At 41.3% G+C, this 16,596-nt stretch overlaps 1 protein-coding gene across 10 annotated transcripts in view; it reads left to right on the top strand.

Annotated features, from left to right (window-relative positions):
* The window catches only part of smad10a (SMAD family member 10a), a 73,259-nt gene extending 59,967 nt beyond the window's left edge, over positions 1-13,292 (top strand). For all 10 annotated transcript variants that reach the window (XM_051945764.1, XM_022219332.2, XM_051945763.1 and 7 more), the window contains 3 exons: positions 3,513-3,681; positions 3,967-4,105; positions 5,271-13,292. In XM_051945764.1, the coding sequence (XP_051801724.1) occupies positions 3,513-3,681; positions 3,967-4,105; positions 5,271-5,482 (520 nt within the window). In that variant the 3' untranslated portion in view covers positions 5,483-13,292. The remainder of the gene's footprint in view (positions 1-3,512; positions 3,682-3,966; positions 4,106-5,270) is intronic.
* Positions 13,293-16,596: the final 3,304 nt, after the last annotated feature.

The raw sequence follows: 16,596 nt of genomic DNA, 5'->3' as shown, positions 1-16,596 counted from the left end.
ATTATTATTATTATTATTATTATTATTCTAGACCAAAGATATTTAATTTGATAAGTATAGCCTTGTTTAGTAACATTTCAATTATTTGAGAGCAGTCCTAAAGAATTGCCTGTAATCTCAATCATAAAATGGGTTTGAAGGAAGAACATAGATGGTAATCTGGATATATATGAGTTAGGCTTTATAACTACTATTGGTAGTATTGGTGGTATTAATAGTAATGTGACTACTACTAGTAGTAGTGGTAGTACACTGACTACTGCTGCTGATACTGGCACTATACTACAACTTGTAGTACTATTACAAATGCTGATACTACTTCTACGACTCTAACGGCTATTTATACTACTGCTTCTGCTTGAACTTTTGGTATTACCATTACTGCTGCGTGTACTTCTAGTAATACTACTACTGCTTGTACAACTATACTACAGCTACTATTAATCGTCTGGTATTTGGTTGTCCAGCTGTTACCGCTAGTTAGCCACTAGCAAAACACTAACGCTGTCTGAGCCAGCGAGGAAACTGATTCAAAATCATTCATATAATGTTAGACACACTGTACCTCTTTTCAACACGTTAAAAAATAATTCTTCAAACCTTAAACCTGTACAGGACAACTAACCTAAATGTTAGGTTCATTGCTACCGCTAGCTTAGCATTAGCACAGCACTGTCTTGCTCAAACTCACCTTCATAATTGTCAATAAAACTGGACAGGTACATCTTGTACCCCTTTTCTCGTTTACTCCGGGGGGCAGAGCACTTCTTTCGGATGAGTCTGTGGACATCTGATATGGTAAGCTTGGGCAGGTCTTGGAGGCATCGTGTGAAAAACATCGCCATCTCGACAGTCCGGAAGTAAAGACACTCACACACGAGAATGCGGAAGTAGAACGGAAGTAAAGTTATGCACCGAGCATATTCGCAATGTCGCGATCACGCAAATTCACGCAAATTCAACCAATCTCCGCGAATTTTGTGCGGCCTTGCAATTTTGTCCAATCACCGCAACTTTCCTGCAATTTTGTCCCACCTCCCATGAGTTCCACCAATCATAGCAGCTCCCAGCACAAACGTATAACACGTACGTCACCAAATTCACTTCCTTGTTTCTGGTTTGAAGATGCAGACATGCGATACTAATGTCTCTCATTTAACAACAAAAATTACTGCTGAAGACCGTGAAAAGCAATTAATTCCCTGATGTTCTTCACCAAAGCGGAGCTAAACTGTTTTACACCTGTGCAATATTGTGGTGGAATAGAAAAGAAAAAAAATCATCGATTGATACACACTTTTTTTTCTTCTTTTTTTTAACCACGAAACAACAGACCAGACAAATCACCATGATGGAAAGTGTTGCATCCACATCCGCTGGAGCACTGAAAGAATGAAGGTAAATTAGATTAATTATTCCACCAAGGAATACGGCGGAGTTATGTGACGATTGGTGTATGTGAATTATTCCTCTGTTAGCAACATCACTCAAAAACGGACTCAGGGATTTGAATGAAAATTTCAGGGTTGGTCAGAAATGAAACAAGGACCAAGTGATTCGACTTCGGCTGTGATACGGCTTAAAGTCTGGATCCATGGATTTGTTAAGGATTCCCATTGAGGTAGCGGCACGCGTCTGATAGCAGCACAGTAACCATGGCAACAAGTGAAGCTACCTCAGCGGCCTGCTGAAATCATTGTGATGATACAACAAATCTACCCCTGTGGACTGATTTAATTGTGGGGCTGTTTCTGAGTCCAATCAATTCCCGTCGCCCGCTACATATTTAGGTCAAGCAATTCGGTATGTCCACATGCATAACACACACCTGCGTTCAGCGCAAGGTCAGGTAATGAACAGTCTTGGTGGAGTACTGCGCTCTCTCAGTGCTTTTCTTGTTAATTAACATGACAAGCCATGAGCGTGTGTGTGTGTGAACAGGTGTGTGTTAGGAAATGAAATTAACTTTTGGAGCCACTGACAGATATGTCCAAATATGCTTCATTCAATAGTAAATTTTCATTTTGTGCCGCAAATCTACCAACTGCATCATATTAAACAAGTATCTGGCTGCTGTTAATTTCCCATTGTAGTGTGCCAGCTTGTGGAAAAGGGTCGGAATGTTAAATAATTAATTTCGGAATAAATATTGTCAATTACAGTGTTGAAACATGTTCTACAAGCTGGAAAAAACGTAGCTTTTTAGCAATTGTCACTGTCTCCCGCAATTTCATCACAACAAATAAGCTTAAAACATCGCAACTTTTATCGCAGTTTTTTAGAAAAGCTGTGACGAATTTAGGCATTTTCGGCCGCAACAATCACGAAAAACGCCCGCGAAATCCTGGAGGGACTGATATATAGATAGATAGATAGATATAGCCTGTACATGCTCCAATCTGCCTGAAACTTAACTTTACATGTGCGATCACAGTCCGGCCCTCAACACATCCACAGGCCGAAATACACTCTCAGTTGCAGCGCCACCTAGTGGACATGCTTGGATTCGCTGACCAGCAAGGATGCAAGGACCACACACTACTTGTAGTCACCTTAAATTTTTCTTGTTTATTGTCCATCCATCCACTTTCTATACACCATTTAATCCTTAAGCTGTGATCTATCCCAGCTGATTTCGGGTGAAAGCAGGGTACATCCTGGTGAAGTCACCAGTCTATCACAAATCCACACAAAGAGACTGACAAAAAAGCATGATCACATTTACACAATTTAGAATTACCAGTTAACCTCAGCATGTGTTTGGACTGTGGAAGGAACCAAGAGAACCCAGTGAAAACCCACACTGCAGAGGGAGAACATGCAAAGTCCACACAGAGTGCTTGGGCCTAATGACACCGCCGAACTTCTGTCTGTCATTGATCAGGGGCTTCTTGACAGCTGTGTAGGACCTTAAGCCATGATCTAAAAGTTGGTCATGTACAATGCGGGTGGACCACTGGACACCAGTTTGGTTTGACCACTGCTACAGAAGCTCCTGTGATATCATTCAGTGGTTTTTCCCTGTACATGCAGATCAGGATGCGGTAATTTCTGAAGAACCCTTTGGACACCCAGATCTTGGTTTGTCTTCCAAGCTGTTGGTTCGTCTGTATTTCTGCAGAGCGTATCCCACTGCTGAAGGATTGCATCTGCACTTCCTGGCTATCTGGTGACAGCTCTACCCTTCTTTCCTGGCTGTACCTTCAGGAATGTTTCCTGGTTAGGTTCATTGTTTTAGCCATTTTTGTCTCTGAAGAACTTTCAAATGTGCTGGCTTTATATAGACACAAAGCAAAATTGTGTCTTTTAATAAAAAGCACGGCATTCATGAGTGGATCACTGGTACCAAAATGACAGAATACTCAAATTTCTTATGTATTTTTATGGAACCAATCAATATTTCACAAATGCATGGGATGGCCGAAAACTTTTTTCCACCACTGTAGAAGAACATGACAATTTTTGTGTAAGTAATAGTGACATTACTACATGTTTTTTTGCTTGTGTTCCAGGTTACACATAGGTAAAGGTGTGCAGCTGGAATGTCGTGGTGAGGGGGATGTGTGGATGCACTGTATGAGCGACCACGCTGTGTTTGTACAAAGCTACTATCTTGACAGGGAAGCAGGCCGAGCACCAGGAGATGCTGTGCATAAAATCTATCCTGGAGCCTACATGAAGGTTTGAATCCACATCAGATACGTCAGTCACACTTTTTATTTTAGACTGTTTTTAATTAACCAACTTTGAGCTTATGCTGTAGGTTACAAAATACACCAGACTTTACCAAAAAAGGGACACTTGAAAGGAAGAATTGTTAGCTGCAGACAGACAGGTGAATAGATGTAAGGAACTGCAGCTAAACGTTATTTAAAAATGAGTGATATCATGCTTCTTCTTCAGATTGTCTGTCCAGCTATTGTACTATACTGCTTTTGTCATATAGACTGTTTGTGTCTTGGTCAGGTTTTTGATCTGCGACAGTGCCACAGACAGATGCAGCAGCAGGCAGCGACAGCTCAGGCTGCAGCTGCTGCACAAGCAGCTGCTGTGGCAGGAAATATTCCTGGTCCCGGTAGCGTTGGAGGCATTGCACCTGCAGTTAGTAAGTGTTGAGACTTAATTTCTTTTCATTCATGTCTACATGGTAGACACCATTTTAAATGCAAACTCAAAGATAAAGTTCACAGTAGAATTTCATGAAAAGACCTAAAAAAAAATCATGTTTTCCCCTTACGTGTCTGTGTCTACAAGGGCATGTGTATTGTGAAGTCCACAAGGGTCTGTGCAGACTGTCCATGTGCAGCCCAAAATTTGTGGCTGCCCAGACTATCCGCATTTCAAGTGTGCCTGCATGTGCCTGGAAAACAAGTGGTGCTGAATAAAAATGTTTGGTGTGAGGAGAGACTGTACAAGGAGATTTTCTGTCATCCACATCTATTTAATTCATCATTAACAGAGCTGTAATTGTTGCTGCTGGACCTCGGAGGAGCTTTGTTTGTACATGCAGACAGAGCCCGAAGACAGTAGGAAGTCGCCATTTCTCCAGAATACCTGTGCTATGTTCGGACACTGTGCCCCACACTTCTTTGGAATAATTGCTGATAGAATGCCACAGCATATTCAAAGCAGCTGCTGTTTTCCATGTGTGTTTTTCTGTGTTTGCAAGGGGTGATGCAACTGGCCATGTAGCAAACTGGAGCTAGTAATATCATATCAGCCTGCAATATGGGACGTTTAGGGAAAATTTGTAAATTGCAGTGTTTGTCATTTAGAAAATACACAGTAAGTGATATGTTTTGTCTGTGACACGATGGAAGGTACGGCCAATTGAGAAAATTGGTCACAACTGTACTACCAGTGAAAAAGGTAGTCTGGAGAACTACTACTTTAGTCTCATTTGACAAGGAACATTTGGTCAAAAAACAGAATTGTGTACCATTTGTATGAAAATGACCTAGTACTATCAATAATTGATAACCACCTACAATTTCAGTGGCAACAAAAAGCAGCAAAAATGTTCATCAGAAATTTCATATTAAACATTGCGGTGCTGTTTTTTCAGGTCTGAGGCCAATCTGTGAATTGAACAGATGTGAAATGTATGTTCCTTCATGTAACTAAATGCTGTTCCACATCTAGTAACATGACTTTGAAATGTGTATATATGTATTTTGCAAGGTATGACGAGCTCAGCATTATTGTTTGTAGGAAGTGGAGCTCACTGTGTAAATCACATATTTAGGCTTCCATTTTTTCTACACCTACAGGTCTGTCTGCAGCAGCAGGTATTGGTGTAGATGACTTGAGGCGGCTCTGTATCCTGCGACTCAGCTTTGTAAAGGGCTGGGGGCCTGACTATCCCCGTCAGAGCATCAAACACACCCCCTGCTGGGTGGAGGTCCACCTGCACCGCGCTCTGCAGCTTCTAGATGAGGTGTTGCACACTATGCCATTGACTGACCCACGGCCTGCTAACTGAGGACCAAGACAATATTCAAATTTCAATCTGGATTATTCAAATGTACACAGGCAGACACATATATGCATATTTTTTTTCTTTTGACTTGCTATCTAAATCAGAAACATACAGAAAACAGAAATTATAAACAACAAATTATGCTTGTAACAATCAAGAGTGCTCATCGTTTATGCTTTCTCACAGATGTGCACACACACACACATCTTCTATAACCAAAAGATCTGTCCAACCATATAAACGCTGATGTCTTTGGGATTATTGTCATTTTTTTTCTCTTTAAAATCTAAAGTCAAACACAAGCAATGTGAAGGTCTGAAGGTTACGATTTTAAGTTTGTGTTCTGACCAATTTGTCTCTGTCTGAAAGACTTTTGAATGCACTGTAGAAATCCAGGGATGTGTTTCAGAAATCCAATTTTCCTATATGCAAGTAGGATTTCTTCTACAGTAATTGCAGGAGTGTTCTCCACATTCATTCATGGAATACACAAGTGAATATTCAAATCCTGTTAGGAGTGCAAAACACTCCTGACAGATGAATGCATACCTCTGAAAAATGCTGTTAGTAAATTCACACTGACTACAATCAGCATTATACTTCTCTTTATGTCTTATCACTAACAGAGCTGATGAATTAAGCAAGCCAGTGTTTTGTCATCTCTGCTTATATTCCGCTCGTCACTGTATGTTGATTTAACTAAAACTGTTCGCAATGATAGCAGGTTAGCTCTCCTATTACACTAGCTATATAGTTTTTTTAACCAAAAGACTAAAAAGTCCAAAACATTTAGCTTTAAAGTAGTGTTGTTGTTTGTAATGAAACAGTGCTACCCTGTATGTAACCAAATGGTTGGTGTAAATCACCAAAGCAGGAATACCTCATAAGTACAGCACAAAGTCACACTTGTTTTTTTTTCTGTGGAACCAGAACAGACTTTCTTCATCAGTGACATCAGTCTGTGACTGGGTAACAAAAGTAACAGACAGCCCTCCCATTGGATTGTGACTGCAACATTTAGTAAGCTTTGTATTTCTTTAGGTTTACAATGTATGTGCTCTTATGTGTTGTGGCAGTACTGGAAAGCTGACTGCTGTTTATTACTCTGGAATATTTGTTATACTCTACAGTTTTACAGTAAAATGTATTCATGAAAGAAAGTAACACTAACTTCCATTGTGCAGAGACAGAAACCTGAGTGCTTGTATGGTCAGACCAAAAATGGGGCTTCAGCCTGTACATGTAACACCAGTGCCTTTCTGGTCTCTGCTCTGATTGTTGTAATATGATTTCAGACATGTATGCGGGAGTTTACTTGAACTCTGGGTGGTTGTCTGTCTTGCGTTTGATCATTAGAAAAGAGCAGGGTCCATGTGGCAGGAAAAATGAAAAGAGCTTTCTTTCTGCTTGTTTTTATCCTGCCATCACTCAGTATAAAGCTTTCAAAGCTGTTGTCATTGAACTAAATTGCTTTTTAACGAAGGTCAGCCATTAACATAAGCATATTTGTGATTTGTGCCTTTTGTTGTCAACAGTAGATGCACCAATACTTGATAGTCACAAGTCTGACAATCCAGTCAGTGTACACAGTGGTCCTACACATGACAATTAATGTTGCACATTGTGAATTGGTTTTTCAGCTGTTAAAATCCTGTGATGATACTCAGTGGTTCCCTCAGATACAGTAATGGACGAAAGTATTGGCACCTCTGGATTTTTTCCAGAAAATGCACCATTTTTCCCAGAAATTGTTGCAATTGTAAATGTTTTTGGTATACATATGTTTATTTCCTTCATGTGCATTAGAAAAACACACAAAAAAGCAGAAAAAAGCCAAAATTGACATTATTTTACACAAAATTCAAAAAATGGGACCAATAAAATTTTTGGCACCCTTAACTCTATTTGGTTGCACACCCTTTGGAAAACATAACTGAAACCAGTCACTTCCTATAACCATCGAAAAGCTTCTTACACCTCTCAAATGGAATTTTGGATCACTCTTCTTTTGCAAACTGCTCCAGGTCTCTCAGATTTAAAGGGTGCCTTCTTGCAGCAGCAATTTTGAGATCTCTCCATAGATGTTCAGTGGGATTGAGATCCGGACTCATTGCTGACCATTTCAGACCTCTCCAGCACTTTGTCTCCAACCATTTCTTGGTACTACTTGAGGTATGTTTCGGGTCATAGTCTTGCTGGAACACCCATGACCTCTGACACACACCCAGCTTTCCGACACTAGGCCCTACATTGCGGCCCAAAATATTTTGATAGTCTCCAGATTTCAATATTCCTTGCACACCGTCAAGGCACCCAGCATTGTATTCTTTAGTCAATTTTTCTTTTCCATCCCCGTCCAGGGAGATTAGCCACAGTTCTATGGGTTATAAACTTCTTAATTATGTTACACACAGTGGACAAAGGAACTTCAAAGACATTTGTAACTGCAACAATTTCCGGGACAAATGATGTATTTTCTGAAAAAAAATCCAAGGGTGTCAATACTTTCGTCCATGTAGTTATGGACGATATCACACAGAGTCAGAGAAATCAGAAACATGATTGTCCTTTGATAATCAGTGTTACCTGAGTAGTGTTATTTATTGCCTTAGTCTTTTGAGATTATAAAACATTAAAAAGTATGCTTGGCACTACTTTGTAGTAGAAACAATTAATACAAATGTCATGTTCTGTTTTCCTCCGGCCATATTCAGGGATGTACACATATTGAAGTCGACCTAACAGATAATTAGAAACCTATCGTCATCATTAGATTATTGTGATTCGTCAAAACACTAGCATTGTCTGTTTGTGCATTACTTATGTTGTAAACACACACAACCCTAAACACCTAAAGCCAAGATTCAATTTCATTATATACTCTTTTCTCTATTGTACTTTTCCATGTTAGCTACAGAGGTAATCAGGATTTCTTTGAAATAAAGCTTTTCCAAAGTTGTTTAAATCAATCCACTGGACTTTAAGAAAGTTCCTTGAAGACATTTCACCTCTCATTCAGGAGTTTGTTTTGAGCCTTCTCCAGGATGGTGTTTGCCAACTCCTGAATGAAAGAGTGAGGCAGGTCCCCTTTACCATCGAGGGCCTGAAGGCAAAGACTGACCAGCTTTTCAAGAAACTAATGCCAGTTCTGCCTCCTGTGACCTGGGAGGAAGTCTCTAAGTTTGTTGAGACAGCCCAACAATCTCAACATACAGTCACCTCCAAAAGTATTGGAACAGCAAGTTCAATTCCTTTGTTTTTGTTGTATACTGAAGACATTTGGGTTTCAGATAAAAAGATGAATATGACACAAAAGTTCAGAATTCCAGCTTTTATTTCGTGGTATTTACATCAAGATGTGTTAACCCAGGAAAGATGACCTTTTCTTTGAACCTACCCACTTTTCAAGTGAGCAAAAGTATTGGAACATGTGACTGATGGGTGTTTCTAGCTGCCCAGGTGTTGCCTTTTAAATCAATTGCAGAGACATTAAATAGTTCTTGTTTTTGGCTTTGGGTTTCACCTGTGAAAACTGCATTTTCAGTTAAGCAAACATGAAGACCAGAGAGCTGTCTATGGGAGAAAAGCAAACCATTTTGAAGCTGAGAGAAGAGGGAAAATCGATCAGAGCTATTGCACAAACAATGGGCATAGCCACTACAACAGTTTGGAATGTTCTGAAAAAGAAAGAAACTACTGGTGTACTGAGCAACAAACATCGAACAGGTCGGCCCAGGATAACAACAGCAGTTCATGACAGAAACATTGTGAGAGCTGTGAAGAAAAATCCAAAAACAGCAGTCACTGACATCACTGCCCACCTCCACAGGGCAGGGGTGAAAGTGTCACAATCCACTGTTCGAAGAAGACTTCGAGAGAAGGAATATAGAGGCCATACCACAAGATGCAAACCACTCATCAGCAAAAAGAATCAGAAGGCCAGATTGGATTTTGCAAAGAAGTACAGAGATCAGCCACAAAAGTTTTGGAACAAAGTTTTATGGACTGATGAGACCAAGATTAACCTCTACCAAAGTGATGGAAAGGCCAAACTATGGAGAAAGAAAGAATCTGCTCATGATCCAATACATACAAGCTCATCTGTGAAACATGGTGGAGGTAGTGTCATGGCTTTGTCTTTCATGGCTGCTTCTGGAACGGGCTCACTAGTCTTTATTGATGATGTAACTCATGATGGTAGTCTACAAAACCATTTTCTCTGGCAATTTACAGAAAAATGCATCCAACCTAATCGGGAGAAGCTTCATTATGCAACAAGACAATGACCCAAAGCACACTGCCAACACAACAAAGGACTTCATCAGGGGGAAAAAGTGGAAGGTCTTGGACTGGCCAAGTCAATCACTGGACCTTAATCCAATAGAACATGCATTTTACCTCCTGAAGAGGAGACTGAAGGGAGAAACCCCCAGAAACAAACAAGAACTGAAAGAGGCTGCCGTAAAGGCCTGAAACAGCATTTCTAATGAAGAATGCAACAGCCTGGTGAAGTCAATGGGTCGCAGGCTCGATGCAGTTATTGCAAGTAAGGGTTATGCCACCAAATATTAAATGTTATTCACTTTAAGTTAATTTAATAATGTCTGTTCCAATACTTTTGCTCATTTGAAAAGTGGGTGGGCTCAAAGACAAGGTCATCTTTCCTGGGTTTTTTAGCACATCTTGATGTAAATACCACGAAATAAAAGCTGGAATTCTGAACTTTTGTGTCATATTCATCTTTTTATCTGAAACCCAAATGTCTTCAGTATACAACAAAAACACAGGAATTGAACTTGCTGTTCCAATACTTTTGGAGGTATTAAGAGCAAGGAAAGGCAAAGATGCAAGTTTCTAAGCCTCCAATCCCGGGCACACAAAAATACAAAGGCAGAAGAACTCAGCTGGAGACAGAAACCAGGGAGTCCAACTGCAGATAACACACAAGACAGATGGGTGAAGAATTTATCAGACAGAGAACTCACCCAACCTGAGAAGGATGTCCTCGCCAAAGAATTGAACTTCGCTATCACCCCACAGCACTTACTGTTTGTGGACCTCATTACGGCTACAGAGTCAGCCATCAAGAAAAACAACCTATCCTCAACAGAAGCAGAGGGGCTAAGGCTAAAGGTAACAGCAGTCCTTTCTGAAGCTAAGGTCCCCCCTTCCAACCTCTCCACCCAAGAAAGGAAGGCAGTGACGACACTGAGCAAGGACCAGAACATCACCATTCTTCCAGCAGATAAAGGAAGATGCACTGTGATCTTAAACACAACGGATTACCATACCAAGGTAATGTCTTTGCTTAGTGACAACAGCACTTACAAGACCCTGAAGCGCGACCCAACCAGCAGCTACAAAAAGAAGGTTGTGGATTGCCTACAGAAGCTACAGAAGGAGGAAACAATAAACCGCTTGCAATACCATCGCCTGTACCCTGGGGATGCCATTCCATGCATATATAGCCTCCCCAAAATTCATAAAGAAGAAGCCCCCCTCAGACCTATCGTCAGCAGCATTAACTCTGTCACCCATAACATCGCCAAACATGTAGCCACCATCTTGGTCCCGTTGGTAGGGAAGAATCCTCACCATGTATAGAACTCCATTGACTTTGTGGAAAAGGTGAGAGGACTGAGATTGGATACAGATGAGACCATAGTATCCTACGATGTCACCTCCCTATTCACACGTGTTCCCACAATGGAGGTGGTGGAAACAGTGAGACAGCAGCTTCTACAAGACAACACCCTCAGCGACAGAACAAACCTCAACCCAGACCAGATTTGCCCACTTTTGGACCTCTGCCTGAACATCACCTTTTCCAGTAAAGAGGGAGCTTCTATAGGCAGAAACATGGATGTGCCATGGGCTCGCCAGTGTCTCCTATTGTGGCCAATCTGTACATGGAAGAAGTGGAACACAGGGCCCTGACCTCGTTTAACGGAGAAACACTGGTTCTGATACGTGGACGACACATGGGTCAAGATCAGAATTCATGAGGTGCAAACTTTCACTGAACACATCAACTCTGTGGACAGCAACATCAAGTTCACCAGAGAGGATGAACAGGACAACATTTTGCCCTTTTTGGATTGTGAGGTAAATAACACCCTCAGGCAAAGACTGGTCCACCCAAAAGACCCCACACCACACAGCCAGAAGAGCAACCTGGTGTATGCAGTTAAATGCAGCAAAGAATGCTCAGATCTCTACATAGGGGAAACCAAACAGCCACTTAACAAGCACATGGCTCAACACAGGAGAGCCAGTTCCTCAGGACAGGATTCAGCAGTCTTCCTTCACCTTAAGGAAGAAGGACACTCTTTTCAGGACACCAATGTTCAGATTTTGGACATGGAGGACAGATGGTTTGAGAGAGGAGTGAAAGAAGCCATCCAAAGCATCCATCCATCAGCAGTCAGACTATTCAATTCAAAATTAAACAGATAAGAACCCTGACAACTGAATTTCCCTTCGGGGGTTAATACAGTGATCCTATTCTATTCTATTCTATTCTATTCTACTCTATTCTATGTCAAAGTAGAGAAGCCATCTCTGAACAGGGGGGGTGATCTGTGACATCATCTTTTCATCAATTTACAATCAGGTCCTTTCAAAACTCCCCAAAAGAACTACTCAGCAGATTCATGCTAATGACCACCATTAGCACACAAGGGCTCAGTGACATCTGTGCATTTCGACGACCCCCACCAATACTCACAACGACCATCGTTGAGTAGCCAGACGAGTCTTGGTATTGGTCGTTGGAATAATAGCACTGAACACACCTCACAGAGGTTTAAAAGCTGTGGCAACACCAACCACCACCAGAACTGAAGAAGCCTCTTGGATGAGAGGTGAAACGTCTTCAAGGAACTTTCTTAAAGTCCAGTGGATTGATTTAAAAAACTTTGGATAACCATGACCTGGATGAATGAGAACCTACACAGACAAATAAAAGCTTTATTTCACCCCCAATAAACATTCATTATTCACTCATTATTGGACACTTTATTTTCCATATAGGTTAAACTGTCTGCTCAGCTGTTAAACTAGTCACATAATTGCTTGTGCTCCTAATGCCCCACCTGAGCATTGTCTGTATTTCCACCTCTAACTTATATTTCCAGTAACCATTTTGGTTACTGGAAATGTTAATCAATTAGCACGAAATTGCAGACTTATTAGAAGCATCCCAGTTTGTATTTACTATTATTTTTCATTGCATTTTCTTCAAATTTTTCAAACATTTGATGAAGATGTTGTCAAATACTCCAAAATTTGTCTGATTCACATCAAATCTTTGATCTGACGTCTGCATCTGTTGAGCCCTCACAAATTGTAAAACCCACTTCGTCCATGCAAGGATTGATAAATATAACTGGTTGTCACGGTAGTGCCATCTGTATTTTGACAGTATGAAATGTGTAAGTTATAAACACATTCTAATAAAAATACTTAGAAATAATTTTTAAAAAACATGACTAATTGTGCAGATGTGTGTACTCATGGTGGAATCCTTGTCAATCACGCCTGACATGAATGTGCTGCATTCTTTCTCCCAAACAGGACTGCTTTCATGACTTTTTGCGTGGAACAATTGAATCTGTATTGTATTGTATTTTATATTTTAAATTTTACACTTGTGTTATTTGTGTTATTTGTTCTATTTTAAATTTCTATTTATATTCTTTCAAATTTATTCTTACACATTAGGCATTAGGTGGACAGCAGAGTAAGAATTTCATTGTACAGGGAAACATGTTTCCATACTGTGCACATGACAATAAACACTTTGAATCTTGAATGTACTAAATAATGAGAACTGTCTTCTTTGTAAACATCTCTGCCAGCCTTAGAACACTTCATGTATGAGATCAAACAGTGTTCACAGAGTGTTGCTGATGCTGATGTGTAAGTATGTGCCATTCCAGAAACAAAACGGGTCAGTCTTTGGACAGTGTCTCCAAATGCTCTGGAAAATGGGAGAAAGGCAGTTTAGTCCAAGGTCCACTTGCATTTTACTTGAAATGCACAGATGTCACTGAGCCCTTGTGTGCTTATGAGGAACAGGGCATTTGATTTCAAGCAGTTCTTCTGCATTCAAAACTCCATCGGGACTTGCGAACAGCCATGGCTCACTTTCACACACAACTGTCCCTCTATGGCTGACTGCATATCCGCCTTCCTCAAGCCAATGGAAGGCAGATTGTTCACTTTCTACGCCATGGTGAGTTGCAGCATTCCCATGAAACCTTGGGTAGAGGTGCTCTCTAATACATTTTTCAGGGTTGCCTCTGATGGGGACCTTCTTTGCTGTGCTAGCAGTGATTCTAATCTTGCGGGACTCATGCAACAAGTGAGAAGCAATCTGCTCCACAGTTACATGCTCCAGTGCTGCACATTTGTTGGGACTGATGGCCACAAAAATGTTGTTAAACACCATACACCTCTGGCAGATGTTGGTGCCATCATGGTCAGCATGAGGTGGGGATGCAGGCTGTTGTGGCTCATGTCCCCGTGCAATCAGACACTTCTTAAGAAGGCTTGACACAGGCAATCTCAGATGCTTGAGGCCCTCTCTCAGCTCATCCTGGCTGCTAAAAGAAGGAGTGGGAGGAAGAGGCACATGATTGGGCATTCTCTCTGGTGTCAGAAGCACATTAGTGGTAACCTGGCAATAGCCAGATTAATAATTGTGTAGTACTTGATAGTACTCCACAATATCAATCTGGGACCGTTCCATGTAAATCCGTTCGGAGGAAAGAGGCACGGATTGGACAATGCAACAGTATGTCCCGCCTTCTTCACAACGAGCGGAGCCAATTGGTAGATTAAACTCTTACCAAAACCCGTAGGTAAAAAAGCACAAACATCTTTACCATCCAGAAATGCGCAAAGCGCCTCTCATTGTTCTTCCTTCAAAGAAGCGATAGGAGATTCAGCAAAAACTGACTTAATAGCAGCATCTACACGATCGTTGTCCTCCGTTGCCATGTTTGTTTTGATCTACTGGCGCTTGGTGTTGTCGTCACACCCGGATATGCCGCCCATTATCCCGCCCCACACACGAATACTGCTGCGTGATTGGCCGCGAACCAACTTGGTGCTGTACGAAAAGTGAAGGCGGGAGCGGAGCAAGATGGTTTCTTGAGAGATTTGTGAACTCACAAATATCGTGAGAAATCAACTTGCTGGCAAGGTTACATCAGTGGCTCGGTGATGGGAAAAGGTAATGTCCATCAGTCGCTTTGGGCCAAGGTTCCTCTGAGTCCCCACATTCCAGAGCCGTTGTTCATCCGTGCAGGACATGCCAGTTACCCCACTGGACAACCTGCCATCAGAAATTATTATTTGATTAGTTTATCCTCTTAAGACCTGGGGCCTGTTTCACGAAGCAGGTTCAAGAAACTCTGAGTTTCTTCCGCAACTCTGCGTTGATCTACTCTGAGATAGAAAACTCTGAGTTTTCGGTTTCACAACGGCTGATTTGAGTTGGGTTAATTAACTCGGAGTAGTTTGACCCGGAGTTACGCGCGTGCACCGCAACTCTGAAAAGACAGCATCAGTGGAACCCTGATTCGACGAGTCACCATGGAAACGGGGAAGCGAAAGGCTGCGTTTTTGAAATGGAAGTTTTTAACGCGCTCATATGGCGAGTTTGAACACGTTTTTAGAAAGAACTGCAACACCGCTGCAGCTGCAAAAGAGAGAGAGACGGCGTGGAGAACACTGCTGCCCGGATCAATGCGTAAGTTTAAATGCAGTCCTTTGTAATCGTAATAATATTACAGGGAATAACTGTCTGAATGGTAGCCTAGTAAGTTATTTCATTTTGGTGAAATCTCGCGGGGGAGAAGCGCACAGGGCAGCAGCTTAAGATGAAATATAAAAACATTGTTCAAACAGGTCAGACCTTGGCATTATCTTATGGAGGTACTTCATGTTGATCATGTTTTACATTGTAAAGTAGCCTAAATATTAAGTGGCTGTTTGACTGTGCAGTTGTTTTATCCACACATAGCCTAAATGTCTGCATCCATATCATGTCCTGTTAAATAATTAAGCCTATTTAAACTAACATAGACTTCTGCTCAGCCAACAGAAAGAAATCAGATGCCTGTAAAACGGTGGTATAAAAGGTCATGTACATATGATTATTTAGTTCTCTTTGTGTCTTTTTTGTCTTTTGGCCCCTTCACACCACAAAAGACCTTGTAACTGTAGGCAATACTCCAAAGATTTATCCAAATGGTAGTATAAGTTTTATACAGAGGTATGTTACTGATAGTTCTCTTCCCATTCAGATTTTGGGTGGAATATAGAGTGTGACATTTAGCTTACACTGAAGTATTGCACATTCTCATCCTTTTTAACAGAGCATGGCTGGACAGCAGCAGGATGGTTCCTTAACTTCCACTGCACACACTGACACAGTGAGATGGATGTTTAGGAAACACCAGAGGTTCATTCTGTGGAATTCACGTGCAACTGTATAATTTAATGTCCTCTATGTATTCCCAGTTATCAGTAAAACAGATTTACAAACTGCATTTGCTGAGAAAAATCCAAAAAACAGATTAGGAGGACAGATCTGGAAATTGAAATACTGGAGCACAAGTTAGAGGTGGGTGATGGTCACAGGTGAATTATGTTAACTACTGGAACATTAACTGAACTATCTTTTATTTGTAGGAAATAAAGAAGACCAAATGAAATGTGTATCATGTCTTTATTTGCTGTGGTGGTGATGATGGTGACTTAAACTCTAAAGTGATTATTGCACATGGTGCCTCTGAATGCTCTGCTGTCCTGGATAGCTGCAGGTGGATGGGGTCATCATCTGGGTCTTCAGTTTGTAGGGCAGGGTGTTGCTCTCCTCTAATAGTGGTAATATTTTGAAGAACAACACATGTCACAGTTATATCACAGGCCCTCTCAGGGGTCATCCTGAGGAGATGTAGGCTCTGGAAACGGGCTTTCAGCAGGCCTATGGTCATCTCCACCCGGGCTCTGGTCCTGCAGTGAGTCCGGTTGAAGTTCTGTTGCGGGACTGGTTCAGGGTCAGGATATGAGGTCGTCAGCCTGGGTTGGCATGGTAACCCCTGTCA

Source organism: Acanthochromis polyacanthus, chromosome 3, assembly GCF_021347895.1.
Source record: "Acanthochromis polyacanthus isolate Apoly-LR-REF ecotype Palm Island chromosome 3, KAUST_Apoly_ChrSc, whole genome shotgun sequence".
NCBI lineage: Eukaryota > Metazoa > Chordata > Actinopteri > Pomacentridae > Acanthochromis > Acanthochromis polyacanthus.
This window is presented reverse-complemented; position numbering and strand designations above follow the sequence as displayed.